The sequence below is a fragment of the Chinchilla lanigera genome, unplaced genomic scaffold (assembly GCF_000276665.1).
Source record: "Chinchilla lanigera isolate Chin_1 unplaced genomic scaffold, ChiLan1.0 scaffold00049, whole genome shotgun sequence".
NCBI classification, from domain to species: domain Eukaryota; kingdom Metazoa; phylum Chordata; class Mammalia; order Rodentia; family Chinchillidae; genus Chinchilla; species Chinchilla lanigera.
Window position 1 is genome coordinate 9,922,354 of NW_004955450.1, and position 27,415 is coordinate 9,949,768.

Below are 27,415 nucleotides of genomic sequence, written 5' to 3' on the forward strand. Positions count from 1 at the left end.
GAGCTGAACCGCCTGCGAAAGGCCGCGCTGGCCTTCGGCTTCCTGGACCTACTCAAGGGCGTGGCCGACATGCTGGAGCGGGAGTGCACGCTGCTGCCGGACACGGCGCACCCCGATGCCGCCTTCCAGCTCACCCACGCCGCCCAGCAGCTCAAGCTGGCCAGCACCGGCACCTCCGACTACGCCGCCTACGACCACAACATCACCCCCTTGCACACAGACTTCTCTGGGAGCAGCACGGACAGAATGTGAACTGAGGAGTTAACGTCAACTCTTCGAGCACATTCACCCCTGACCCAGCCACCGGGGCCTTCCTGACTTTGCCTCGGAAGCACCCCTCGCAGGCCAGAACGGCTGCTCCAGGGTGAGGGGCTGCCGGGGGCTCAGCTTCCCGGCTTGGTGTCTGAGCTGTTGCTCCCTTGAGGGACTCATCCCAGGAAGCCTGGGAGGCTGAGCACAGCGCTCCTGCCGTTGTCTTCCTCAGGAAACGCCGGCGAAGGCTGCCACTTCCTGAAAGTGTCCCCTCTCCGGGCTGTGCCCGGCGGTCAGGACCTTTCCAGGCTTCCCTGGAGAGGCAGCCCAGGTTGCTTGGGACTTGCTGAGGACAAACGGGATACACTGAGTTCACAACTTTGCTTAGAACTTGGTAAAATGTGACAGTAATGCTTGGGTGCTTTTGGTGTGTGAGTACAAACTTTTAAACAGCAACCACATACGTGTAAAATGATTCCTGTATTTTTAATGAAAGTAAAATACTTGATTTTCTATAGCATACTTTCACTGAGAAACTCATGGTCCTCTGTCCCTTTGTCTGTCCTGTCATTTGACTCTAGTGACACAGATTCATAGATCCAGAAGTTCTTGGAGGGTCCACACTGACCTCTTCATCCGATCCTGATTAGGCTGTGCTGCCTACAGCAGGTTCCAGCCAGCACATCCCGCAGACCACGGCCCAGTCAGCCGGGTTCCCAGTCATGGGGGCTCCCGGTCGTCCGCTAGCCTCAGGACCTTGCGCAAATCGCGCCACTTCTGCAGGTTTTATTTACATCAGCAATACTTTTCCAGCCACATGGTGCCTTCAGAAGAATTCCCTCAGGCTTCAACCAGAACAACTATTTTTGTTTTAGTATGCTGAACTACTAGATGATACTTTGCCTAAACAAGTTCGAAAACCATTAAATAATTCTAAAGCACAAGTTCTTAGGATTTTGATTGCAAATGTTTTAATATAAATACACATCTTCCTCAGACAGCAATCAAGGGGTTCTTAACAATTACGGAGAACACAGAGCTTCGCCACGAAGACGCAGCATCTACTGCAAAGCTGATCTGCCTGGTTACAGTCAGGTGAGAGGACAGCAGAAGTCAGTACAAACAGCTGTTGACGGAAGTTACAGACATGCAAAATGCCCTCCAGTGCAGTGAGTTTTTAAAACAGCTTCTGCTAATCAGAAACTTCAGGTCAAAGCTGACCAGTCTCCTTTCCTCCAGGAACACTGGGGATGGCAGAACAGAAAGCGCGACTATGCCTTAAATTCTTTCAATGCAAGTGTCACTTCTAACACTTACTTTACCTGGTTTATGTGGAATGTTCTGGAGGAAACCGATGTGTTTTTACAACAGCCAACCATAATGGCTAGACTTTCTTCAGTTCCTCTTTGTGCGTTTCCTACCAGGGATCCCTGGTAAAGGACCAGCAGGTCATTTCCCGGCCAAAATTCCTGCTGTTTTTAGTGTCCTACTGCAGACAGGTAAAAAGCCAACCCAACAACCCAACAACAGCACAAAAAACGTGTGTTTGAGGTTCAAAAGCGTACAGCCTCCCCACTCTCTCAGAGAAGTACACAGGAAATGGACTCAGCCGGCACAAGGGAATGGAGACTGACTTTCAGTCTGTGCCCCCGTTAGACAGCAGGCGGGCAGGGCCTGCTCCAGGCTGGCCTGCGTTCACTTTGCAGTGTGCCACAGGCTACAGTTTGGGCACGTCTATGCGTGCCAGTTTGGCCAGTGTGGCGTGCATTCTTTCCTGACTCTTGCAGCCACCTGAGTTTGGAACTAACAGTGTTTTCTAAACAAGGTCTCCTCTTTCTTTAGACTTGAAAACAGTCCCGATTTACCTAGCAGCGAAGTGATCGTGGTGTTCCAAGGTTCTGCTTGGATTCTCTCAAGTCACCTTTGCCTCTTCAGGGCCCACACTGGTAAGCGCTATAGTAGTAAGCACTGTGGTGACAGACATGGTTAGGCTGAAAGATGTCAGGTGCAAAACTGCTCTCCAGCCCGCTGTGACCAGAGACTTCTCAATGACCAAGTATACTTGATTTTCAAAAAGTCAGTGCCCTCCCCGCCACTATTTAAGTAGTCCTTTGGGTACAGAATATTAGGTTCTGCCTGAGTCACTTTAAAGCGTTCTACAGAGCAACGCAGTCTTGCTTTTTTTCACTACTAATAGGGAAAAAGAACAAATCCCAACTGTAAGAGTGCTCGGTCCCTGTAGGAACAGCGCACTGGAACTGAGTCTCTGGCATGTGAAGAACAGAATGGGTCTGGGCGGAGCCCTGTGCTGTCGTTAATGCACACACAAGAGTGAACCTGTTGTCAGATGTCGGGAAGCCGTGTCATGCAAGTACTACACTAAGATAATACAGCAAATTCAGGAATGTCACTGTGGAAAGGGCGACAGCCTCACTGAGAATTTAATTGTTTAACTTTAAAAAAACGTTTACATCAGTACAAGAAGGTAAAACTGTAAGAATCATAGATTAGGCTCAAACTGGCAAGAAGCCTTCTAAATCTCTCGGATTAGTGGACCTTTTTCTTTTTTTGTCCATACCGCCGCCTGCGCTGTTTATAAAGATGACGAAAATTTATGTATAACCCTGTAAAAGAAAAGAGAGATGGATTAGACATGACAGTCTCTGTTGTAACCAGAAGCCCTTGGGGCAGGGAGCAGACACTCTGCTTGTGTTTTCACATGCCCAGCGCTGTCTGCTGCGGGGGCCCAGAAGTACAACTTAGAGCACATCGGTAGTGTGCACCAGACACAGGCTGACTCCTCCCTCAGGGGATTATAACTTAATTTTGTCCCCCACTTTATTAGGAAAATTTCAAACAAAATCTTCTGCACTTGTGCTTCTTTCCTTCATCACATCCCTATCGCCTGTTCGTCTGACTATCTCACTACTGAGGCATTTCAAAGTTAACAGGCAGACACTTCACCCCTGCACACTTCTGAAGTACAGTGCAATACAGTCGGTCTTCCTTCCCCTTGGGCTTACAATGAAACGCACAAATCTGAAGTGCAAAAATAACCTGATTTTTAACCCAGGGCTCCCTCAAGAACACATGTTAAACAACAGTCTAAAAGGGATGACACAAGCCAGCCATACAGCGTAGTCCCAGCTACTTAAGAGCCTGAGGCGGGAGGATCACTTAAGATCAGGAGTTCAAGACCTACTTGGCAGTGAGACCTCATTTCAAAAGCAAAGCAGATAAAAGGTTTGAGACACTTTTGTAGGAAGTGCAGTTCAGTAAATTAGGAACCACACGATTTCAGGGTCAGAAATTTTAATCCTGCTTGACCACTGAGTAGGTTCTGAGCTTCCTCATTTTTACAGTAGTGTCAGAAACATTTATTTACAAGCTTATTGTGAAAGACTCAGTGTATGTACAGAAGTACTTTGATGTGTATAGAAATGTTACCTGCATGGCAACTGCTTCAAAGTTGTAAATGTGAATTTAGGACTTAATAGAGTTTGAAGAATAAGAAAACAACTATTTACTTGTTACGGTTTGTCTAGATGTCCCCCAAAGCCTCATGGCTGGGGCTTTTCCAGAGATGGCCGGACCTACAGTGTATGACAGCGTATGATGCTGGGATTAAGGGTAGGTGATTACTAAATCAGTGCACTGACTGATTTGGTACCTCCCTAATCCTGGTAGGCCGGACACAATATAAGAGACAGAAAGGCTCGTCTTGTCCTTGCTTGCTTCCTTTGCTACCTTCCGCCTGCCATGAACTGTTTCTCCTCTGCCGTGTCATCCTGCCTGGGAGCCAGCTGATTATGGACTGAAACCTCCACACACTGTGAGCTAAATAAACCTTCCGTCCCTTATCTTGCGGGTGTAGAGTATTTTGTCTCAGCAACGAGAGAAAAGTGCATAAGACATTACTCATTACAAGCAGACCACTAACGACCTTGCAAGTTAAGGTGTACAGTAAGAAGAAAAGAAACTACTATTAGAGCATATTAACATACTTCTCCCTCTCTAACTCAGTACTAAAATATTTTAAATGTCCTAATGCTCATTCCATTTCAGTACCTTCATTATGCCCACGCACAGAGCCTAGCTACTGGGCAAGAAGCTCTTTAAGCTTACTCCCTTCAACATCTAAAACGTTTTAGGTTAGAAATCTTTCTGAAATAGGTTATACACTTTGCTGAAATAGGAAACAAGAAGTAAAGTTAACCTTCTGCACGCGGCCCAGGCTTGTAATGTGTGCTATTAGCTGCACCTCCACCATGTGCTGATATGCGGTGGAGCTCCTAAAGGTTCAGCCCCTTCTCCCTGACAGCAAAGGCGCCAGAGCACGGGGCCTTCTAGCTTCTCAGGCTCCTCCCCATCTGCGGTAGCACGCCTCTAAGAGTCCCAAGACTCCCAACCCTCCTTCAATCTCTCGCATTTGTAACAACTTAGGTTTACTTCTTTTTCCGTTCAGTTCTTAGTTTTTATGACTTAACGCAAGACTATTTTATGTAAATGTAAATTAATAAGCAAGCAGGTCATGCGTGACTAGCAGGGCACGTTCCTACCATTACGGGGAAAGCTCTATGACAACCCTTGGCTCCTTCCTTCCTTGCTGCCAGCTGTATTGCCTGCTGCCTCTCTGACATTTGAATAAGGAATGTGCTGCTGACACTAGTTAAAGATGAGCTTCCTACTGTATTTCATTTATTTACTTTTAAGTTTTTAAATTATGAGATGAGGTCTTGCTATATTGCCCAGACTAGCCTGACACCCTGAATTCAAGTGATCCTGTCTCAGCCTCCCAATCAGCTGGTACGACAGGCATGTGCCACCATGCCTGGCTCCTACTCTATTTTAAAAAGGCTCTTTGCCTTGTCTTCAGCAAGAAATGTCTCATAGTAGGCTGAGGTGGGAGGACTGTAAGTTCGAGCTCAGCCTACTGAGCAACTCTGCAAGACTGTCTCAAAAATAAAATAAAATAAAATGAGCCAGCCACCGTGGCCAGTGCCTGTAATCCAGCACTCCAGAGGCTGAGGCAAGAGGACTGCTGCAAGTCTGAGACCAGCCTGAACTGCATAGTGAAACCCGTCTCAAGAAGAGTGAGTGAGTAAATGAATGAATGCACTGGAGATGTAACTTTGTGCAAAGATCCTGAGTTCAATCCTCAGTACCAGGGGTTGAGGTGGGGTGTCTTATGGTGTATTTCCAATTACCAAGAACTACTTTCCTACCACTAGTGGTGCGAAAATGCCTGTTGGTGATTCAACGATTCAACCACTAGATTCTTAGGAAGAAGTATTTCCATACCATGGCATATTCTCCTACTGGGTTTGTTTTTGCAAAGTAAATTTTCTCTGCTTCTATGTTACTCTTTTAGAAAGAATTCGTGGATTTTGTAGGATTTGCTTGTTTGGTTGGTTTGGTTTTTGAGACAGGGTTTCACCATGTTATTATAGGCTAGCTTTGAACACACTATGAAATCCTGGTTGGCCCTGAATTCAGAGTGATCCTCCTGCTTCACCCTGCCAAGTGCTGGGATTACAGCATGCGCCACACACCCAACTAAAAAGGAAAGTCTAACTGTGAATCATTTAACTCTACCCTCTCAGAAATGACAAGGGAAAGACTATCACAGAGCCAGTACTTACCTAAAAACAACATTATAAGATAAATCTGAAGGAAAAAGGAAAATCTAACTTTGATTTTCATTGGATACGGCAATGTAAAGCTGAATCTTCCGGTTTCATTGAATACTGGAATGGACTGGATCACTGCGACAGCTGAAAACGCAGAAAGAGCTTGTTACGAGCAAATGAAAGCAGCACGTGTGCTAACAGGCCGTGCAGCCCCAGTGCCCGGGATCTCAGTCTGGGTGCTGGACACGGCTCTCCTCCCTTTGTGCAGAAAGCTCCTGCGGCTCTTTCGTCCCCCTGAGTTCCTAAGAGGCCTCGGAGCCACGAATAAGAAGATGGAGGAGGACACTTGTGGCACCAGGCTCCTGTTTCCTGGCCCCGCAAACGGAGGAAAATCCCTACCAACTCATTCACTAGGTGTCAGAATAAAATGAAGTTCTTTAATAAGAATGAACCCTGGAAATTCAAAATATGTAACTGAAGCATGCAGTACATGACTCAGCCGCTTCCAAACATTACACAGTAACTTCCAGCACTTCCCTGGAATACCCTGGCTACCAGGAACACTAAGGAAGGTGGCCGCAGGAACACAGTCCCGTCGAAGTCCAACACCCCATCTACCAGGCCGAGGCCGGCAGAGGCAGGAAGAAGGGACTGGCCGCTTAGGTACCAGCATCCCTTGCAGTGAAGCTATGGGAGCTGGGTTCTGACAGTACCTTCCGCTAAGCATCCCAGAGGGTACACAGGAATCCACACAGTGTAACGCAGCCACGTGAGCACCTTCCAGTCCATGTCGATGCAGGAAAGCATGTAGAAGGGATACCTGTGGAAGACAAGGACACAGTGTCAGCGGCCACCTGGGCTCTGAATGCAGCCTAGATCATTCAGGGACACAGAGGCCTCCACTCTCCATAGCAACATACAGCTTCTTAGGAAGAGGAGACTCCTGGGCTGTCTACCCAAAGCCCCATCGGGTGACTCTCGGTCAAGGCCCCAAGTCAGAGTCTCACAGGAAGCTCTTTGTCTAGCTCATGTGCTGGATGCTGACAGTGTCTCTGGCTTTACTCCTACCTCTGATCTATGTTCCTGTGGGTGAAGATGGCAGACTCTTTGTCTCCCGATAGATGAACTGTTAGCCCAACTAAAATACATTAAAGGCCTCTAATCTAGAATCAGACATACGTTATCATAACAAATCTGTTTCTTCCCAAACAGCCGCAGTTGACAGTAAGGACCCGTATCTGTTCACCTTTGCATGAAGCTACGAGAGGGACAGAGGGTGCCCTGGAAACAGAGCACGGTTAAGATACGACTCAGGCTGCTACTGCTACTCCCTCGAGTTGGTAACTCAGAATACCACAAACACCAAGAGCCGGGAAGCCAATCTGCACAGTCTCTGCTCCACTTGAGTGAACGGGGAAGAAGCACGGGACGTGTGCAGCTGGTACAGAAAAGCACTACTTACACTGCATCAGTTCCTTAAAACAGTCTTTCTTCCAGTGGCAACTGAGAATGGAAAAACCGGGTGAGAAGCCAGCTCAAAACCTCAGGCAACCCGTGAAAGACTCGCATCTGTCATCCCTGCTAGGCGGCCATCCTGACTCATGTGTCCAGCCGGGACTGCGCTTTCCACCTAGGCCGGGCCTCTCAAGAACTGTCCTTGTGGATGGACCCTCAGGTCTCAGCCACACAAAAGCAACATCCTGAAAGGAAAGAGACGGCTCTTCCCCTTCCCTGTTCCCTCCTGCTCCCTAGTGTGCAGGCTGCCATGACTCAGTCGCTGCTTTAAAAAAATTTTCCCTCAACTTTGCAGAGCACTTTGGTGAAGCCAGGATTCTCCACATATATGGTGATTCCCAAGCCAAATGAGACTCTGGCCACAAAAGCCGCTCACTCAGGAAGAGAGCTGCTCCTGGGAGGGACAGGCATTCAAACACCCTAGCGTTTCTACCCACCTAAAAATCTCAATTGTGCTCCACAAATAAAACACAAAGAAAACCACAGCCTTGTTTTGCATTTCTTCCACGGTGCCAAAGATGATGAACAGAATGAAATTTCTTCCAAGAAGCTATTAAAAAGACCCAAAAGAGAAAAAAGTTAAAATGTATACAAGACACAACTGAGACGTATTTAAATTTTTAAAAATTATTACAGTAAAAGGCATACTGCCACTAATCCCCCACCTCCCCCTCGCTTCCCACACACTAACCCATCATTCCTGCCCCTTTCTGAAGCAGGTCTGCAAGTCCTCTTCCATGCGTATCTTTAGTTGTGCTGTTGTTGCTGCCTCGATGTCCTAAGTTAACTCAAAATGTTTACCTTTCATGTCATTTTGACTTGGAGAAAGAGCCAGAAGTCGCACAGTATCTGACTTGGTGAATAAGGTGGACGAGGACAGCCCACCCTTCTAGGGATGACAGCTGGCGGCATTCACTGTATTTTTCATTACATCTCATAAAGACACTCATACAAATGGGACTTCCAGAACTGCTTCAGAAAGCGGCAAGAACAAGGAGCTAAGTGTTCCAGGTGAAGGGGAGTATTCTGAGGTGGAGTAATGGCAACGTGTCCTTTACGGTAGTAACGCTTTTCACATTCACTGTGTTTTCTGATCATTTCTTATACATCTGCCATTATATATACCATATAAATGTGTTATCTACAGCAGAACCCCACTAAATACAAGTTAAATGGAAGAGACTCAGCTAAACTAGTTGAACTCTGCTCCGGTTTTGTTTTTTGGGTTTTTTTTAGTACCAGGAATCGAATTCAGCCTCGTGCTTGCCAGGCAGGCGCTGCGCTGCTGAGCTACATCCCCAGCCCTCCAGTTTTGATATGAGCACCCAAACCTCTTTCTGGATAGACAGGTACTTGGGTGTGTGTGCCTACAAACAGTGTTAAAACACATGCATACCTTCAAACACAATTTAGAGAACGAGTATTTGTGCCTGCCTAACCCAGATTAATGAGCATGTAACTGGACGTGTGTCAGTCACGCCACTGCTTCACTGGCTGTGCCTGCTGGCTCTTGCTCACAATGCCTTGTTTTCTGGTAGTTTTGTTTTGTTGGTCGTTCCAGTCTTTGACTGCAGCCCCTCATTTTCCTTGGAAACAACACTGGGAATTCTTTTAAACCTGGGCAAAGGTATTTCTTACAGAAAAGACTTGTGTTCGACACTTCCAGAGTCTGAGGGCAGTAACGTTTGATGATGGCTACTTTGTTTTGGTTTTGTTTTTTGAGACAGGGTCTTGCTGTGCAGCTCCCGACAGTCCTTCTGCCTCAGTCTCCTGACTGTTGGGACTACAGGCCACTACGCCCGGCAGGGTTAACGTTAAATAAGATTTGTAAGTAGAGAATTTCTTGAACACCAAGGAGTTACGAATTTACATCACAAATCGTGAGAGTATCTCCCCACCTCCAGCAGGACCAATGTCACAAGCAGCTGTGATCTCACAGAGTGCTCGCGGCCTGGGTGGGGTGGGGCAGGGAGTCCAACCTGCCTTTCATGCAGCTCTCTGCAGTCTTCACTGGGGAAGGGGCTCATTAAATTCAATACTTCCGCGGGAATCTTGAGTTTTTGTATCTCCTTTGCCTTGTGAGACGAGCAAAGTGAAGGTTAAGTTCGCTGTTGGTGTGAATCTCAGCGCTCGCTCGGTTTCTCTGCAGAGCTGCCAGCAGTCACCTAGCTCATCCTGCAGCTGATACTTCTTTCCCACCTCTAGCATTTTAGCGCTAGAGTTCACCAGGCCACCTAATCTCCCTGTGTTTCCTGAAAAAGAATCCTTTAACCCGTTTTTGCAAGCCAAGTAAATACAATCTTATTACTCCACGATTACTTTGTAACGGAAGGTTGTTTTCATCAGACCACTTGGCTAGATACTGGGCCTCTGATCTTCCCTCAAAGGACAATAAAAAGCAAGCGTTCCCTCTGGTTTCCTGGGCTCCTGCTCTGTACACTATCTTCCACACACTCCTCTGAGGCAGGAAATGGCACTCCAGCTGCTCCTGCCTCAAGGACTGAGGCTGCTTCTTACCCTGTGTGCACAGCCAGCCCTCCGCGTAGGCTAAATGATCCATCAGCCTCCTGTGGCCACTTCGTTCTGCCCACAGGGGATGTGAAGGGCTAAGCCTGTCCCTTCCATTCTGCCCTACGAGTCTACTGTAACTCTTACTGGTAATAACCCTTGATATGTTAAGTATATTATTCCATATTAGCAGATCGCTTATAATCCCCTTTTATTTTTTTTAAACTAAGCAGCCTTTTTCCAAGGGCAGAAAACCTAGAAATAATAAGGCGATAACAAAGTATTAAGCCAACGTAACTTGCAACTGATACACTTAGCACACAACAGCTGGTAGACTAACCGGCAATCACCTGGTGCCCCTGCATCTCGGCAGATAGCACTTAATGGTATGTGATCACACAGCAAAGAAACAGGGCAAAAAGGAAAAGACTTTGGTGCCCCATTCCCGATAGCAGTCACCACAGGAAACAACACAGCTCGGGGGGTGAGGGGGCCCCATTCTCCAGTCAGAAGAGCCACCTGTGTCCACAAAACAAAGTCCAAAGGAACATGAGTTTCTAGATTTCTTTTTTCTTTTTGGGGGGGTTTTCTGAAACAGGGTTTTTCTATGTAGTTCAGGTTGGCCTTGAGCTCACTATGTAGCCCAGGCTGGCCTTGACTCCAGGCGATCCTCCTGCCTCAGCCTCACAAGTGCTAGGATTATGGACATGTACCACCACACCTGGCTTAGATTTTTGATTGCTTTTCCTACGCAAGGCATTGCTAACCAAAGAGACTGAGGGGAGGTTTTCCTGTACCTCCCTACATTTGAAGCTCATTTTATTCTTTTGTGATTTTATGAGGATGTTATAAAAGATCAAAGAGCCCAGAAAAGTCTACTTTGGAAAGTATCCCCAAAGTTTAAATTTCTTCTTCCTGTTCAAGTAAAACAGTGTTATTCCCACACAAACAAGTATTTTTATAACTCAGACCAGCAAATTCTTACACACCAACTAGACAAATCCTGAACTCTTCCATCCCCACCCTTGAGCTCGGCCACTCAATACCTGTAAGAGAGAAGGTACCACTGGTGAACTGGTGACTCCAATTGCTGCGTTGATGGTCTCCACAGCTGCCAGCATCTGGCAGAAATACATCATGTCAGCCACACTGTGAAACGTGTCGTAGAAGGACTCTGCGGCACAAACACACAGTAAGGGTGAATCAACTGACAGATGTCAACAGAATCACTTTCCCAAGGGCTTTGGAGAAGACAGCACATGTCCGGGCCTATTCAAATGCCTCATCTAACCAAACTGGAGGTGAGCAGGTTTCTGGTTAGCAAAGTTAACACATTAACTCCGAAAATGTAGGATTCCTGATTCCCTGCCTTAGCGAACACAAGCAATGCCTCCAAGTCACTGTGACAACCAACACACAGCCCCAAGCTGAGCATTTCAAAATGCACGCAAAGAAGGCAAAACTGCCCCAAATAAAAGAGAATCATTATCCACATATTTGTAATCTAAATCCTTAGCGTTATGAGGTTCCAGCAAAAACTAGAGCTGAAAAATGATCACTAATGAACCAACAATTTATAAAATTAGCCTTCATCCAGATCTGTTCCCACTTTAGATTAGGCCTGTTTGTCACGTCCAAGTCCTGGCCCACCACTCGTGCCCACTGACACCCGGCCAATCTCTGAAGGAGCCAGATACTCCTGAAGTGAATGCATGAGTGGCGGGGAACTTCTCCACCTGCACGCAGACACCGCGGGTGAGGCTCAGGCAGAGTTAGGGCGGGTACCAACCAAGATGTCCCTGGAGGAGCCTCACAAGAAAACACTTTAAATAACAAATGAATGAAAGAAGAAACTTGTTAATATTTTTTGCAAAAATTATCCAATTCACAATCATATTGCAAAGTCAAATGTAAGGTCAAAAAAAGTATATACTGCTGTTTGACTAATTCTTTTCTTCAAGGAATCCATGGAAAGGTTACAACTTAAAACTTTGCTATATGTAAGATAAAAATTTTGTTTTCATAATTTTAAATCCGACTTTTTAGACAAAATCCCAATCAAAATCCTTTGCTATTTACAGAGAAATGTTGGAAACCTTTTTAAAGAGGTTCACTTTAAGTGGCAATTTCCCGGACCAATAATCTTAGGAAAATGAGGATCTCTCCTACTTTGTTGTTTGTGTTTTTTGAGACGGGGCACTGTGTAGTCCAGGCTGGCCCTGAACTCACTATGTAGCCCAGGCTGGCGTCAAACTCATGGCGATCCCCCTGCCTCAGCCTCCCAAGTACTGGGATTACAGGCTTGCACCACCACTCCAGGTACTTTGAAATGGAAACCGTGACCTAAAATTTGGCATAGGGTAGATAAAAATAAGATCTTATCATGCTGTCTCTGACTTTATGAGAATTCATCCTTGTTTCAATTAATGAATATATAGCCAGTTTCTAATAAACGTTAATAACATTAAAATGTTTATAACAGTACATTTAAAAATAAGATGCATAACTGTCTATACACTATACTTACCTGCAAGAGAAAAAAGACTGGAAGGAAATATGTGGAAATAGTAATAGTAATGGGGCAAATGCTTTTTCACTTCTCTCCACATGGCCATCTCCACACTTTTGTAAATAAGGACATCACTTTTATAATTAGAAAAAAGTTTTTCAGGGTACCTTTCTGATTTTTCTGTAATTATCACTTATTTTATAATTATAAAAACCATTAATAATGTCACAATGTGTATGTTTTCAAAAAAGCTTTTCCTGTAGTTCCGATTCTTTCTTCAGAACCCATCTGCAGAAGTGAAATTTCTAAGCCTGTTTCCTTACTTGTTATTCAGTCAGCCTGCCTCAGAAGGCTGCCGGAAGAAAGAGCTGGGACAGCACCCTGAAAGCCAGGCAGTGCAACACAAACGGGGACACTACTAACTTCAAGGCACAGGGTGCTCTTTTGGGAGAGCAGATGGCCAAAGCACTGAGAAAGAGCAAACCAGCTCCAAAGTTCTGTACTTGCCTTTTCCCAAGATAAAGAACCGCACTGTCAGGTTAACAAAGATCCAGGAAAATCCCAAGAACTGCACGAGATTATACATGAACAGGTAGCCTTTCTTCAAGCTTGTAAGCGCTGAAAAGCAAACAAGGCAGTGAGCTGTTAACCCAGTTGTCCCGCAGGAAAGGCGTGCCTGGGGCAGATCTGCAGCGCCGCAGGCCCATGGCCTACCCCGTGCCCCTAAGACCTCACCAGCTATCTGACCCAGGGCTTCCAAGCCTGGGCTTCCACTCCCATAAAGAAACGTGAGGAAAATCTATGAGGATTGCTGTTCCCTTGGTATGTTTTCTGCGGTCTTTCCTTCCACAGTCTGAGATAAGAATACAGACTCAACAAACCAAGAAAGAGTATCACTGGCAAAGAACGACTGAGCATCTTCAATGGCATTACAGTAAAGTTCTCAGTTCCCTCTCTAGTTAGCTTAATATAATCTTTCTTTTTTTCTGTCTTTTTGAGACAGGGTCTTGCTATGCAGTTCAGGCTGGCTTTGAGCTCACTTTGTAGCCCAGGCTGGTCTCGAACTTGCAACAATCCTCCTAAGTGCTAGGATTACAGGCGTGCGCCACCATGCCGGGCCTACAGTTTCTTATTTTCTGGGTTTTTTTTAGGACCCAGGATAAAAGAGACAGCTTGCAGTAAGTGAAAAACAATAACCCTGCTATCTGGTCGTGCAGTATATGCAATTACTTGATTATTAAGAGCACCTGGGATGTGCCAGGTCCTGGGAAGGCACAATGTCAGTGAGAACATGATGCTGCCCTCCAGGAGCCCAAACCCCGAAAGCCACATTACAGCTGGAGGTGGTGAGCATGATGAGCAATGCTGTGCGAGATTTTCAAGGTGAGAACACCTGACATTAGGCCGGGGAAGTCGGCAGCAGACAGGTCTGTGTGGATCCGACGGCATCTGACCCAGGCCTTGATGGGCAGGCAGGACGAAGACAGAGCCACAGCAGGACAGTGTCGCCCCACCAGGCAGGAAACTAAGGGTGTGGATTTTGTGCAGCAGAGAGTTCACATAGGGTCAGCCAATTACAGAGTTAGAGAAGAAATAAGGAGCTTAGAGGCCAAAGGAGGGGAAAGGAAAGGACAGGTGACAGGAGAAGAGCCGAGGTGTCCTGCTGCGAGTCTGCTGTGCCCGTGGATATGCTGCGCGGACTCCTGGCTGGGGGACACCCGCACCATAGTGTAGCGCGCTCAGTCAAAGACAGCCTGGTCCGAACAGTGTCTTACTTTCAGCAACTTTAACCAGTTTTTTTCTTCAAAGTTACAAAAAAGTCTGTGTTCTCTTTCATCAAGAAACTTTCTGAGCTGGGTGTGGTGGCATACACCTGTAATACTAGCACTTGGGAAGCTTCAAGTTTGAGGCCAGCCTGGGCTACGTAGTGAGTTCAAGGCTGGTAAAAGACCTTATCTCAAAAACCAAAAAGAAATAAAACTATGAATTTCAGTAAAATAGCTAAAGCTTTCTCTAATGTCCTAAAAATCTATATATAATAATTTGTACATGTTTCTAAAGTTTATTCCTTTAAAAATTAAGTTTTAAAAAACTGGGTCTCTAGGTGGCCTTTTTATGTTGTTAATCTTTGTCCCACTAATCTTCTCCTTTCTGCTTTTCTTTTTTTTTTTTGTCTTTTTGAGACAGGGTCTCGCTATGCAGTTCAGGCTGGCCTTGAGCTCACTTTGTAGCCTGGGCTGGTCTCGCAACAATCCTCCTGCCTCAGCCTCCCGAGTTCTGGGAGTATAGGCATGCGCCACCACACCCGGCTTCTTTGGCTTTTCTAAAAGAATATTTCCCTAAATTAGTGGCTGTATTAAAAAAAAAAAAAAAAAAGATGTTTAAAAAAAGTCTTTCAAAACACACTTACTTAGAATGTTAATGCATACAATACAAAATAGAGCTGCTCTGACTGCAGCCACCTTGTCAGGGTGACCTGCCCCTCCAAAGCACCCCTGGAAGCCGATAGGGTGCCACAGTACATAGTTTGAAAACTAGTGCTCTAAAACTTTCTCCTTCCTTACGTACGACATGCCAAACGTATTAACAGAACTTGAAAAAAAAGCTCATCTCAGGACACTGAAAGAACCCTTGTTTCATTCTGCTTGTCAGAGTTAGTGCCTCACAGACCTTCATAATCTTCCTGCTGGAAGGGAAGCAGGTCTGAGAAGGCTCATCTGGCTCTGCGCCAAGGGTCTACGGCCACACTTTCCATGCAGCGTACCCTGAATAGACAGCGCCTGGATTTAATCTTGCTAGGCCACCCAAAAGGTAATACACTTAGAAGTGGCTAGACAGATAGAAACACAATTGGGTCTTTAAAAAGGTAATGAGTAGCAGGACCCTCCAGAATACTCTCCGTCTGGGAGTCTGACAACCCAACCGTACCGATCTCCGGCACAGCCTTTTTGATCTCAGGTGTAAGGAAACCCCAGGCCAAAGGAGTACAGCCTCGAGCCGTGCGCACTTCCACAAGCCTGGGCGGGTCTGACACCCACTGGCCCGGAGGCCAGCCCGCAGGACTCAGGCGCTTCCAGATAGCCTGCCACCCCTACCCAGGTATACCCGGATGATGCCAGGTCCCAAACTGAACGGAAATACTAAAGACACGGCTTTTGATGTGGCTGCACATCCCTTAACGAGTTGACACAAAGAATTTCTTGTGAACTTACCCACCTAGCTCACTGGGTGAAGTCACTCACTCTCCTGCCACACATACGCATCCACACCCCCGCCTCTATCACAGAACTGGCCAGCAGCAGCAGCGGCAACTTACTTTCAGGAGAGCCTTGGCTTTCTAGCCTTAGTTTATTCAGGCGTTCTTCCTCCTAGAATTTAGATAAATTTTCTATTAGAATCCCCATGACTGCAAAAGCCCAAGTGCTGGATCAATGATCGGACTCCCTTAAAGCTGCCTCTCTGCTGTGTCCGGGGTAGGGGGCGCGGGGGAACACATCCCAGCTCATGGTACCAAAGAGGCTCACTCTTCTTTGCTGGCTGCTCATCCCAAATGCACAGGATAAAACCACTCAGTTGGCTTCCAAATTGCCTGCTTCCAAGTAGGCAATCTTGTGATGTTAGAGCTAGCAAATCCACAGATTTGTCATAGCCACAGAAACAAGACAGAAGTTTAAGGCAGGAAGCACACTGCTGTTTTATTTTTTAAGACTTCCACATTTATTTTGGTACGTCTCCAGAAGCGAAGATTGTATCTTCAACATAAGTATGAACTCATATTTAGTTTAAGATAGATACAGATGGGCACATATAGAAATGTTTGTAAATATACGTAACACCATTCAATGAAAAAAAGAGCTCCTTGGAGAAATGGCTATTTTAGTGCTAGAGCAAAAAAATACATGAGATATGCCCAGGGCAGTTTATATATGGTAGTGCCAAAAGGAAGGGCTTTAAAAAATAAAAAAGGGCTGAGCGTGGTGGTGCGCGCCTGAAATCCCAGCACTCAGGAGGCTGGGGCAGGAGGATCCCTTCTAATTCAAGGCAGCCTGGGCTACCTAGGGAGTCAAGTCCAGCCTGAACCACACAGCATGACCCTGTGTCTGTCAATCAATCAAGCAATGCCCTACAATAATGGAGCTTTTTCCAAAAAGACCAAGAGCCAAGTAAAAGGGCTCTCAATGGCCAAAACTGGAACAATTTGACCAAGAAAGACTGTAATTCAGAGTACAAAATAAATATTTATGATCTAAATAAACAAGTGGACAAATTCAGGGGAGTAGACAAAACTCTCGTGCAGACAAATTCCAAATAAATTATGTAGCTCCTCTGCAGTGACGGACAGAAGCCTAACTCCCTGCTCCTTCAGTGTGAGCTACACAGAGCGACTTCCTTCCAAAGAGTACAGTAAGAAAAGGCGTGAGGGCTGCGGAGAAGCTTAACATTACTTCAGCCAGCTAATCCCAGTGTGATACTCACAGCGGCACGTCAGGTAAGCTGCGTGCGGCTTCACGGAAGCGGTGAGAATGGCGCTTCACCTCGGTGGTCTTCCTCCCCACAACCCTTTCCCTTCAGTCTAATCGTAAGGAAAGAATCAGGCGAATCCCAAGTGAGACAAAATACGCATCAGTGCGTCTCTAAACTTATGTTGCAGGTCTTTAAACGAATCTGTCACTCTGTCCCTATTCTATCCCAAAGTTAGAGGAACCTAAAGTGGCCCAAGTACCTTGGGGTCCTCAAGATTTCTGTCTCCAGTGTGTCCTTACTAACCTTGGCTCTGAGCTCCATTTCTGCATCAGATTCGTCCAGCCAGCGATCAAAGTCAGGGGCCAAGAACAGCGGGCGCTTCTCCTGCTTGGTAAGTCGTTCCCACCAGTGACTCACCTTCTTCTGAACAGTAATGTTCACCTGCCTCTGGGTCAGCTTGTAAACCGGCTAGGAGAGAGTGAGAACGTGAGAAGCCTCCTGCATTCCCTACAAGGCGCCCACGGCGGCTCCACGGAGAGCTGCACACATGCTCACTCCCGTCCCCCTCTGGCCCTGCAAGCCTGACGCAGACGTAGTATCGAGACCAAGGGCTGGCACAGAGAAGAACCAGAAAAAACAGCAGGCTCCTTCTGTGATGTTCTTCCAGCTCTCTGTTTCTCTCCAAGCCCAGCCTCATGACAGGTTCTCTGCCCCTTATGCCAGCACTGAGTGTTAATGCTAAGAAGGAACCCCGCACAAGGAGGTCAATAAACTCAAGCCCCAGAGCCAAGAAACTGAACTGCACCATCTGCGGTTTCCGCCCCTTCGTGTTAAAGACGCTCCCTCAGGTTGTAAGAGAGGGGAAACTTCAGTGACATTCTCGACACTCTTCCTCAAGCCCAGCTCCCTTAGCGCGGTCTGCTTCCCACTCTGCTCACTCCCCTGTAGCGAAACCACGTGAATGCAACCCTGGTGTGGGCTTCAAGCACTGAGCAGCTCTGCTCTCAGTGGGTGCCACGCGCCTCAGTCATCACTGAGATCAGAGAACAGGGCCGCAAGGGACGCTGGGAGTCACTTCATTTAACGGAGAAGAAAGTAACAACTCAGAGAAGTTCGCTGGAGTTCACATCGCTAACAGGCGAAACCTAGATTCAACTCAGGTTCTCTGACGTTCCCATTCCTCTGCATCTTGTAGCCAAAACTGGAGCTCGGCTCCCTATGAAATACAGTATTATTCCCCTTTGCTTTTTATCTTCTCCCCAGCACCCGCAGCTCCTCATTTCAGTAGCTACTAGTATTTATTCCCGAAATGGAACAGGAAAGTGAGAAGGAAGAGAACGTACCTCTGGCTTTACAAAGTCTAAGAACTCCAAGTGAAACTCATAGACATTGTCTCCTTTGGCACCGTGTCCCTGAGCTGTAAAGAACGAGATGGTGGTTACCAGGAACTTGAGCAGAGCGAGGCCAGCCCAAAGGCGAAGTCTTTCGAAAGTTTCCGATTAATGGCCCCTATTAAAATGCGTGGGAACGTGTGAGCGCTGAGCTAGACAAGCCAAATCTCTGTGTATCCTCTGAGGCTACGTTGCAGACCGTTTATTTAATCTTCCAGTGCTGCCTGATGATATCCAGTACAATGAATGGGCAAGAAAAGGAATATAAAAGGCAAGGCCAAGGGCACCACGTAGGTAAGTGTACTGCTGCTAAATCCAGATTAGAGAAAAACCAGGGCGGTGCAGCGTCGTGGCGGTGGGGAGGGAAGCTGACGGCTGCCCGGGAACGCTGGGCCTTCCCAAGGACTGCTCCCAACCTGACACCTCCCACCCAGGGCAAGAGTGAAAGCACAAGCTGACTTCTCCTCTGGCACATCCCAAAGGAACAAGGAACAATCTCCGCTCAAGGGAACAGGGAGAACCGGGAGGGCAGTGCCTGGCCTGGCCAGCCCCTCACCTCATGCCTTGACAAGGCTCCTTTCCCAGACCAACTAGGGGCGGCCCCGGTGCCAGTGACTGCCTGACCCGGCAGCTGCTACTGGACATCCCTTCTCCCTGCCCTCTGCTTCGCCTACTCTTTGGTTTTGCCTTGGGATTCTCTTCCCTCATCTGATCCTTGTAGTAAAACCTGCCTAGTATGTGCTATGGGTGGCTATTATTCTCTAAGATCATAAACTCTTTAAGGCAGGACAGTCTATAAGCTCTAAGTGGCAAAATATACCTCGATCACTTAAACTTCCTTTCCAATGCATATACAACTTGGTTGCAACCAGCGTCACGGAATTAAGTTCATGAACCAAGGTACCACTGTATCTCTCAAAAAGCCTGAGCTGCTACCACCACTACTCTCATCTTCAAAAGCAGACACAAATGCCAGACTGTACTTCCTTGGCAATCACTTAGGACAGTAGCAGCCCATGTGAAGAAGCACCCTCACTCTCCAAGGAGCCCAGGAACAGGAGTGGAGAGGGGCAGGGCAAATCCACTCCACTGGGTGACAATGAATCGGAGCCACCCACCAAGCAAGGCAGCAGCCTGCTGCAAGCTGAGGAGAGAAGAGATGCAGGGGAAGTCTGACAACCACAGCCTGTCAGAGACAGAAGACATGGGCCACAGCATTGTTCAGACTGGTCTGCAAATGCGTTATCTGGCAGCTATGATCTCACCAAGACAATTTCTGCTCCTTGTGTTTATTATCATCTTTTTAATTTAATTTAATTTTATTTTATTTTGTCTTTTTTGAGACAGGGTCTCCCTATGCAGTTCAGGCTGGCCTTGAGCTCACTTTGTAGCCCAGACTGGCCTCGAACTCGCAATGATCCTCCTGCCTCAGCCTCCCGAGTGCTGGGATTACAGGCATGCGCCACCACACCCAGCTACAATCTTTTTCAGAAGCAGTGTATCCTGGACTGCCATACAAACTGTGTATACATCCCTCATCACAGGTGCAGCAGAGACAAGAATCATTTGAAAGGACCATACTTAATGTTTCATGTTTCTTGGTCTGGGTCCATGAACCCCCAAAAGCCCCATGAACATATTCTCAGGTGACCAGAGGTCAGGGAGACAGATTATAACCCAGCATTTTCATTTCAATTTATAGGGCCAGAAAAGTCACTAACTTGTCTCAGGGAGTGGCAGAATTCAAGCTAAAAGATAAGAGGTCCAGATTCCCAGCCCAGGATTCTACCTGCCAGCACCTACATTCTTTCCAAGGGGAAAGCAGGACTTTAAACAACTTCTTTGATTTTCTAGTCATATTTTCAAAACAATTAAGTTTATCCCAAGAGTCTCAGCGGATGAATATCAATAAAAGGTGAGTTAAATAAAGAGCAAGGGAAACCAGCAGGCCTTCCTAACTGTGGAGAGCTGGAGTATGTGCCCGGGCACTGACCTTTGAAATGCAGTATGTTTTCAGTGATGCTGATGGCCGGGTTCTGTGACAAGAGACAAGGACAAAAGAAGGCATGTTAACGAACAGAAGGTGAAATTAAACCAGGAGCGTCTTCCCATCCTCCCCTTGGGGACACACCCTCCCGCCGTGGGTCTCCCCCAGAAAATACACGCGCTTCATTCACAGCTCTGCGGAAGGTCTTTCCGTACCCGTCTGCACCTACGAGACTGCAGGCCCTGGGCACTGAATCAGTCCACTCTGAAAACGGCAAATCAGGCCCGGGCTGGTGAGGTACTGTGGGGAAACAGACACACAGGTCTTAAGGCTCCTTCCATGAGAGGCACTGCAGGAAAATCTAGTGGAACCGGTGACTCACTTCCTGTGAGAAGACTTTATCAAACAGTGATTAAGGAACAGACTCACGACCGAAAGACTGTGACGGCAGTAAGCGCCACCTGAGCTGGGAAGCGGGCACGGGGGGACTGGACCGGTGGGGAAGCCACCCCCAAGGTGAGACCGCTGCACTGCAGCGTGAAGGCCACGCGAATTCCAACAGGCGGGGGTGCATCTGGCTCAACAAAACTGCAGCATGCTGTGGTCCTCAGCCTCCAGTGCCACGCTCTCTTAAAGCCACAACCAAACCCAAACTAGAAGAAATCAAAATTCCCCGAACTGCTCATTTATTCCCGGAAAGTGCTACAGATCTTTAGCAGCATAATTTAGTGAAGTTACTCAACACTTTTTTTCGGTGGATGAGACACAATGAGCCAAAAACAAGCCTCCTCTTTTTAAGGGCTCAGTACTCCAGGTGTTCTGTTACAGTAGCGAAAAGCTGGCTAGCACAGGAAGCAACAGCACAGCTTTTCAGGTTCGACCAGAGATGGTGAAACGTTCGGAGCTTTCAGTGATAACAGACACCCGACCGTGTCACATGTGCCCATGGGTTTGCCGCCACCGGCTGAGATGACAGAGGCGCTGCAGCTTGCCCACAAGCCTCTCGCACGCTCACGCTGGGGGGAGGCAAGCCCCACATCATGAGAACACTCAAGGAACCCGGGGCGGGAGACGTGAGAATTCACGTGCGCGCTGGAACTGCCAACAAAGTAAGGACATTCTTGATGAGTTCACGCCAGGCCATCCTACAGCCTCGGCCACAGCTCACACCTGCCTACAACCTCAGGAGAGAGTCCAAGCAGAACAAGCCACAAAGCTCTTGCTAAAGTCCTGGCCCAATGATAATACTGTTGTTGTTTTAAAACAATACATATGGGGTGACTTGTTATGAAGCAATATCTGCTTCCTCGAGGCTTGGCAGGACTCCTCAGTGAAGTAAGCTGAAACTCCAATCTTTCTTATGCAAAGATTTTGGACTACAGGTTAAATCTGAGGGCTACTAGGAGATCAGATTTTCTATCTCTCTGATTAAAAATTACCTTTATTTTCTAGAATTTATCTTATCTACATGAAATGAAATCTATCCATCTACAAACTTATTTAATATTAATATTCTTTTAACTCTTTTGAGATGGATCTCATTGTTGCCCAGGTTAGCCTTGAACTCCTGGGCTCAAGCAATTCTCCTGCCTCAGCCTCTCAAATACTGAAACTACGGTCTCATGCCACTGTTCCCAGCTAGTCTCCTAACTTTTTAATGTCTAGAACTTGTATGGTTATGTTTTCTGTTTCATTACAGGTTATGTTTTGTTTTTTGTTTTGTTTTGTTTTAAAGAGTAAAAGAAGGATAACATAATAATGGGGGGGCTTACCAAATTACAGACAAAGTGGTAGGAAATTATCAATGGTTACTGTTTTACATATTGTTATCTACAAGATAGTTTCTCAGGAAAACAAATAGACAAATAATAGTGTACAGGTTATGTTATGTATCTTAATTTTATGAAGAGATCTATCAGACTGTCTTTCAAAAACTTTAGTTTTATCTTCTCTACCTCTACTTTCTATTCCTGTTCTTCATTATTTTCTATCTTAAGTTCTTGGGAAAATTTAAGGGTTTTTTTCCCCCTGAATTTCATAAAATAGAGATTCAGGGGTCATTAATCTTAGGATTTTATTATTTTCTAGTATAAGCATTTAAGAATACAAATCTCCTGCCAAATTCTCTTCTGGCTGTATCTCTCAAGCTCCGAATGTAGTATTCACTACACTGTTTCACTTAGTGTACAGTACTCACTAATTCCCATTCTTATTTTTTCTTTGAAACATGGGTTGAGAAGGGTTTCTTCATTTCCAAACGCATGGTTTTTCTAGCTTTCATTATGTTAATACAGTGGTACCTTGGCTCACGAATGCTTTTGTTTGTAAACAATTTAGTTTGCAAACGGAAGCATTTGGCAAAATTTTGCTTTTGTTCGCATACTTTGCATCTAGTGACATTCACAACTGGGGCCATCTTTGCCACACAGAAACAAACATGGCCATCTTTTCCAAAGTCATAGAACAAATAAAGTTCATGAACCAAGGTACCACTGTAACTACCTCAATTGCAGAGAACATTCTCTGTGACTTAAGTCCTTTCCAATTCATGGAGCCTTGCTCTAGGAAGCAATATTTAGCCAACTTTAGTAAATGTTGTGTGTAAACTTAAAAAGAATGTCTGAGTGGTTGGGTGTAGTATTCTATATATGTACAATGGGTTTGCTGTTAATTAGTTTACATGATCTCTATCCTTACTGAATTTTATCTTCTTATTCTATTTATTTTTGAGAAGGGGCTGGGGATTTAGCTCAGCGGCACAGCGCCTGCCTAGCAAGTGCAAGGTCATGAGTTCGATTCCTGGCACCGGAAAAAAGAAAAAAATTTATTTTTGAGAAATCACACTATTTGCATTTGTCCACTTCTCCTAGTACTTTTGTTAATTTAAATATTATCAAGGCTTTGTTACTAGGTGCCTATAACTTTAATATGGTTATATCTACCTGCTGGATATGGAACATACACCTGTAATTCCAGCAATTGGGAGGCTGAGGCACGAGGATCATCACAAGTTCCAGTCCAGCAGGAGCTTACACAGTGAGTTCAAGGCCAGTTTGAACTTCCTGGCACACTGAAACCTTTATCATTATGAACTGAGCCTTTAGTTTCTAAAAATGCATTTTGCTAAAATTCTATTTTATCTGATACAATGATATCTACACCAGAGAGTCTGCACTTGCTTCTAACAGGCTTCTAAGAAGGAGTCCTACTAGTTGTGACTGTTTAAAAAAATATTCATGGGTTGAGAGGTTTGGATTTCCTAAATTGTGTAGACTAGAGCTGCATGACCTTTTACAAACCAACTCATCATTTTAACTTCTTAAGGGCTTTTTCTTCTATTTTATGAGCAACTGAGGATAGGGGATAGGACGGGTTTATGTCTACTTAACCCTAACCCTAACTATATAGTCTCCTGAAGTACAATTTATAGGGAAGATGATTTCCTAACACATGTCTCAACTTCAGTAGGTTCTGGGCTTTGATTTTTTTGAAACCTTATTTCTAATCCCTTGTACCTTATAGGCTGCCAGAACCAAAGTTGAAGTTCACTTAGTCAAGCGAACGCTCTAAGGCAAAAACAGCTGCAGAGTTAGCTTATCTGAATTCTTTCATTTCTACCTGTTGACTTTTCAATGTTTTTGTTCAACACTCTTGAACTTATCAAGTTCAACACTCTAGATAAGGCTGACATTGTACTAGAACGAGTATTATGCCTTTGCTTATAAGAAGAGAACTAGAGCGCTTGGCTTGGCAGCACTTACACTAAAAAGAGACATAGGTATGAAAAAGGGAAAGAGATGGCTCTGAAGTCAGCCAGCACTAGGTTCACATTCTAGTTACATCATTTTTTTTTTTTTGGTCTTTTTGAGACAGGGTCTCGCTATGCATTTCAGGCTGAACTTGAGCTCACTTTGTAGCCCAGGCTGGCCTCGAACTCACAACAATCCTCCTGCCTCAGCCTCCCAAGTGCTGGGATTACAGGCATGCACCACCACGTCCGCCTCTACATCATTTCTTGTTTCTGTCACTGACTTTCAAATCTATTGCTGTTACATTTTAAGATAATAAAACCACTTGCTTTATAAGATTTCTGAGAATTAAATTATAATAATATATAAAGAGTATGGAAACTTGTCAGCACTCATATGCATGTTACTTTTCGTCCTCTGGCTAAGTGTTCCTCTAAGCTCCCGTGCCTGTTGGACATTATCTTTCCAAGTCCAAGAAATGTTAATTCCTCTTTCCTCCTCCTCACCTCCATCATCAGAATAACAGCTTCCTTACTGCTCTGCGTTCACCTTTACTGTAACATATATTACACTGTAATTATTGTTTACTGGTGTAGCTGCTCTCACTAGAGTTCTGCCACAGCGGGGACTGTCTCTTCACCTCTATCCTTGTTGTCTTAATAACTGCTTAGGGAGTGGAGTTAAATCAACTTACTCCCATTTTCATAAGCTCTGACATAACTATAAAGAATTCAGTGAACTTTCTGCTACTTAACCTTTTAGACCTAGGGTTTCTTTTCTCACTCAGATCATTAGTACTCATCCTTGCTTGTGTGTGGTTCCTATAAGTGCAGAAGCATCACTGCAGCAGTCCTACTGCCAGGTGTGGTGGCACACACCTGTAATCCCAACACTCCAGGAGACTGAGGCAGGAGGATGGCAAGTTCAAGCCCAGCCTGGGCAACTTAGTGGCTTAGCGAGACCCTGTCTCAACACAAAAAATGTAAAATGTGGTGGGACTCAGAAAGTCCTGGGTTCAATCCCTAACACAATCAATCAATCAATCAATCAGCAGACCTAGGGATGCAGTCTTCAAAAGGGCCTGCTCCTAAGATCAGCTTTTCGTTGGCAAATGAAAATCTGGCTCTCCTCCACCTCCTAACCAATCAAGTGGTCCGCCATGTCTAGACTGTGCAAGGTGATTGGTGGTGAGTATCACCTTTCCAAGAAGTCTGGAATTCTGGTACATGGTAGGCAGAGGTTACCTAAGTAATCAGCCCTCCAAAAATCATGGGCACCAAGCTTCCCTGGGCAGACACATTACATCTACACCAATGCTTGGTTTTTGTTGGTGGTGGTTTTTTTGCTAGAGAAAGACCATGGATTTTCTTTTTAAATCTAACTTATTAAAATCTGTTATAGGGGCTGGGGATTTAGCTCAGCAGCACAGCACCTGCCTGGCAAGTGCAAGGTCATGAGTTCGATTCCCGGTACCAGAAAAAATAAATAAATAAATAAATAAAATAAAATCTGTTATCATACTTATTCATTTGGATGTTCAATGGTCACAGATCTGGCAAATGAAAATCTCTTCAAACTAGCTCCTGTGTTGTCCTGACATGACCTTGGATCCTTTGAGAATGTCATGTTTTCTCTGGCACAGACATGGACTAATCAGCCATTTCTTCAAGAAGCCTGAGTGCCTTTCACGGGGAACAGTAATTTAGAAGCCATCGTCTGGACATACGGAGGTGTACTCAGCGTTCATCTTCTAGTGGTCTGGCCAGGAATTTTAAAAATCATGATGTCATACTGAAATTTCCAATTCAAATGTACTGTTATGGAACTTTTCTTTACCTTTTATTATTTAATATTTGCATCTCTTCCAGTAAAACCTTGGTTTCTAACAACCTTAATACATTTACTTGCTTCATCCTTAAAAAGTTTCAAGGCAGGTGTGATGGCACATGCCTGTAATCTCAGCACTCTGGGAAGCTGAAGCAGGAGGATATGAGTTCAAGCCCCCATCCTTAGCAATTTAGCAAGACCCTGTCTCAAAATTTAAAAAAGGGTTGGGAGGCCAGGCATGGTAGTGCACACCTATAATCCCAGCACTCGAGAGGCTGAGGCAGGAGGATCGCTGTGAGTTTGAGGCCACCTTGGGCTAGTACTGAGTACAAGGCTAGCATGTACTATGTAGCCAAGACTGTCTCAAAAACAAAACAAATCAAAACAGAAAAGGGTTAGGAATGTAGGTCATTACAAAGGCCTTGGTTCAATCTTCAAGACTGAAGGAAAAAAAAACTTCCTAATTGTAGTATCAGTATCTTTACTAACAAGAAACCTAATTCTAATTGTAACATTTCCTTGGAGGTTTTTTTTTTTTTTTTGGTCTTTAGAATAATTCTACAGAATCTATGTTCGAATGTTACTTATTTGTATGACTGTTGTCAATTAGATATAGTTATACCTTTTTGATTGTTTATATTTAATTCAATTTTTTTTCTCTTTTTTTCTTTTTCCTTTTTTTTTTGTCTTTTTGAAACAGGCAGGCTTTGAACTCACTTTGTAGCCCAGGCTGGCCTCAAACTCACAGAGATCCTCCTGCCTCAGCCTCCTGAATGACACGATTACAGATATATTTAATTTCAAAATTTGCTTTTTTATTGAATTTTACCTTTGAATCTGTAAAATATCCATACTGTTCAAAGTTTAAGTTTGTAAAAAGGTACCCTCAGAAGTCCTCCTCTCCAACCTGTCCTCCTCAGCCATATTCCACTCCCCACCTATAGGGAACCGTTCATTAGTTTCAGGTTCATCCAACTTCTGTGTCTGTTCTGCAAAAGATGGACAAATCCATTCAGCTACTCCTATAACCCCTACTTCCTAGCTAACAGGTAGCACACGTTCTTCTGCACCTTGCTTTTGTCACCTAGACGAGCCCATAGCAGTGCACGGAGACCTTACTCTCTCTTTGACTAGGTGCACGGTGCTCAACTGAGTGTAAGCACCGCCATGTGCCCTCTTCCAATTCCCCTCTGGGATCCAAATTCCACTTGTGTAAAAAGCACAGCTCCAGGTCCACATCCTTTGGAAAGAATGCCTTCCTTGGCCAGCGATCGACCTCTCTCTTCTGAACCCCATTAATACGGCCTATCCACGGACTTCTCTGCTCCTCCCCTTTCCTTAACCAAATAAAATGTCTGTAAAAGTCATTTATGCTTCTGTGGTGCTGGGGATCAAACCAGGGCCTCATACACGCTAGCCAACTGCTTACCACTGAGCCACACCCCAGGCTCCTCAATGTACCTTTAACCCCGTCTGATGTGGTCTCCGCGCCCTCTGTCCCACTGAGGCTGCTACCCACATCAGTAACCTGTGTGCTGCTAAACCTTAAGGACACATGTCTAACCCCATCCCATGCAACCTTG

The 27,415-nt window shown here is 45.5% G+C and overlaps 2 protein-coding genes across 3 annotated transcripts in view; one reads left to right on the plus strand and one right to left on the minus strand.

Moving 5' to 3' along the window:
• The window catches only part of Vwa9 (von Willebrand factor A domain containing 9), a 32,756-nt gene extending 29,878 nt beyond the window's left edge, over positions 1–2,878 (plus strand). For both annotated transcript variants that reach the window (XM_005393717.2, XM_005393718.2), the window contains exon 12: positions 1–2,878. In XM_005393717.2, coding sequence (XP_005393774.1) covers positions 1–252 — 252 coding nt within the window. In that variant the 3' untranslated portion in view covers positions 253–2,878.
• Hacd3 (3-hydroxyacyl-CoA dehydratase 3) lies at positions 1,207–25,166 on the minus strand. The gene is made up of 12 exons (XM_005393882.1): positions 25,148–25,166; positions 20,432–20,556; positions 20,263–20,305; positions 18,222–18,295; positions 17,182–17,346; positions 15,731–15,782; positions 12,922–13,032; positions 10,952–11,079; positions 7,835–7,947; positions 6,596–6,702; positions 5,895–6,026; positions 1,207–2,876 (listed from the first exon to the last, which is right to left on the minus strand). Exons 1-12 carry the CDS (start codon positions 25,164–25,166, stop codon positions 2,800–2,802), a joined length of 1,146 nt encoding a protein of 381 aa, XP_005393939.1. The 3' UTR covers positions 1,207–2,799.
• Between the last annotated feature and the right edge of the window lie 2,249 nt (positions 25,167–27,415).

Excerpts from the sequence above, each read along its gene's own strand:
- Hacd3 (XM_005393882.1), bottom strand. Across the intron at positions 15,783-17,181 it reads AAATGGAGCTCAGAGCCAAG|GAGGAAGAACGCCTGAATAA; the intron begins GTTAGTAAGGAC and ends TCTAAATTCTAG. Across the intron at positions 13,033-15,730 it reads AAGCCAAGGCTCTCCTGAAA|CGCTTACAAGCTTGAAGAAA; the intron begins GTAAGTTGCCGC and ends TTTGCTTTTCAG.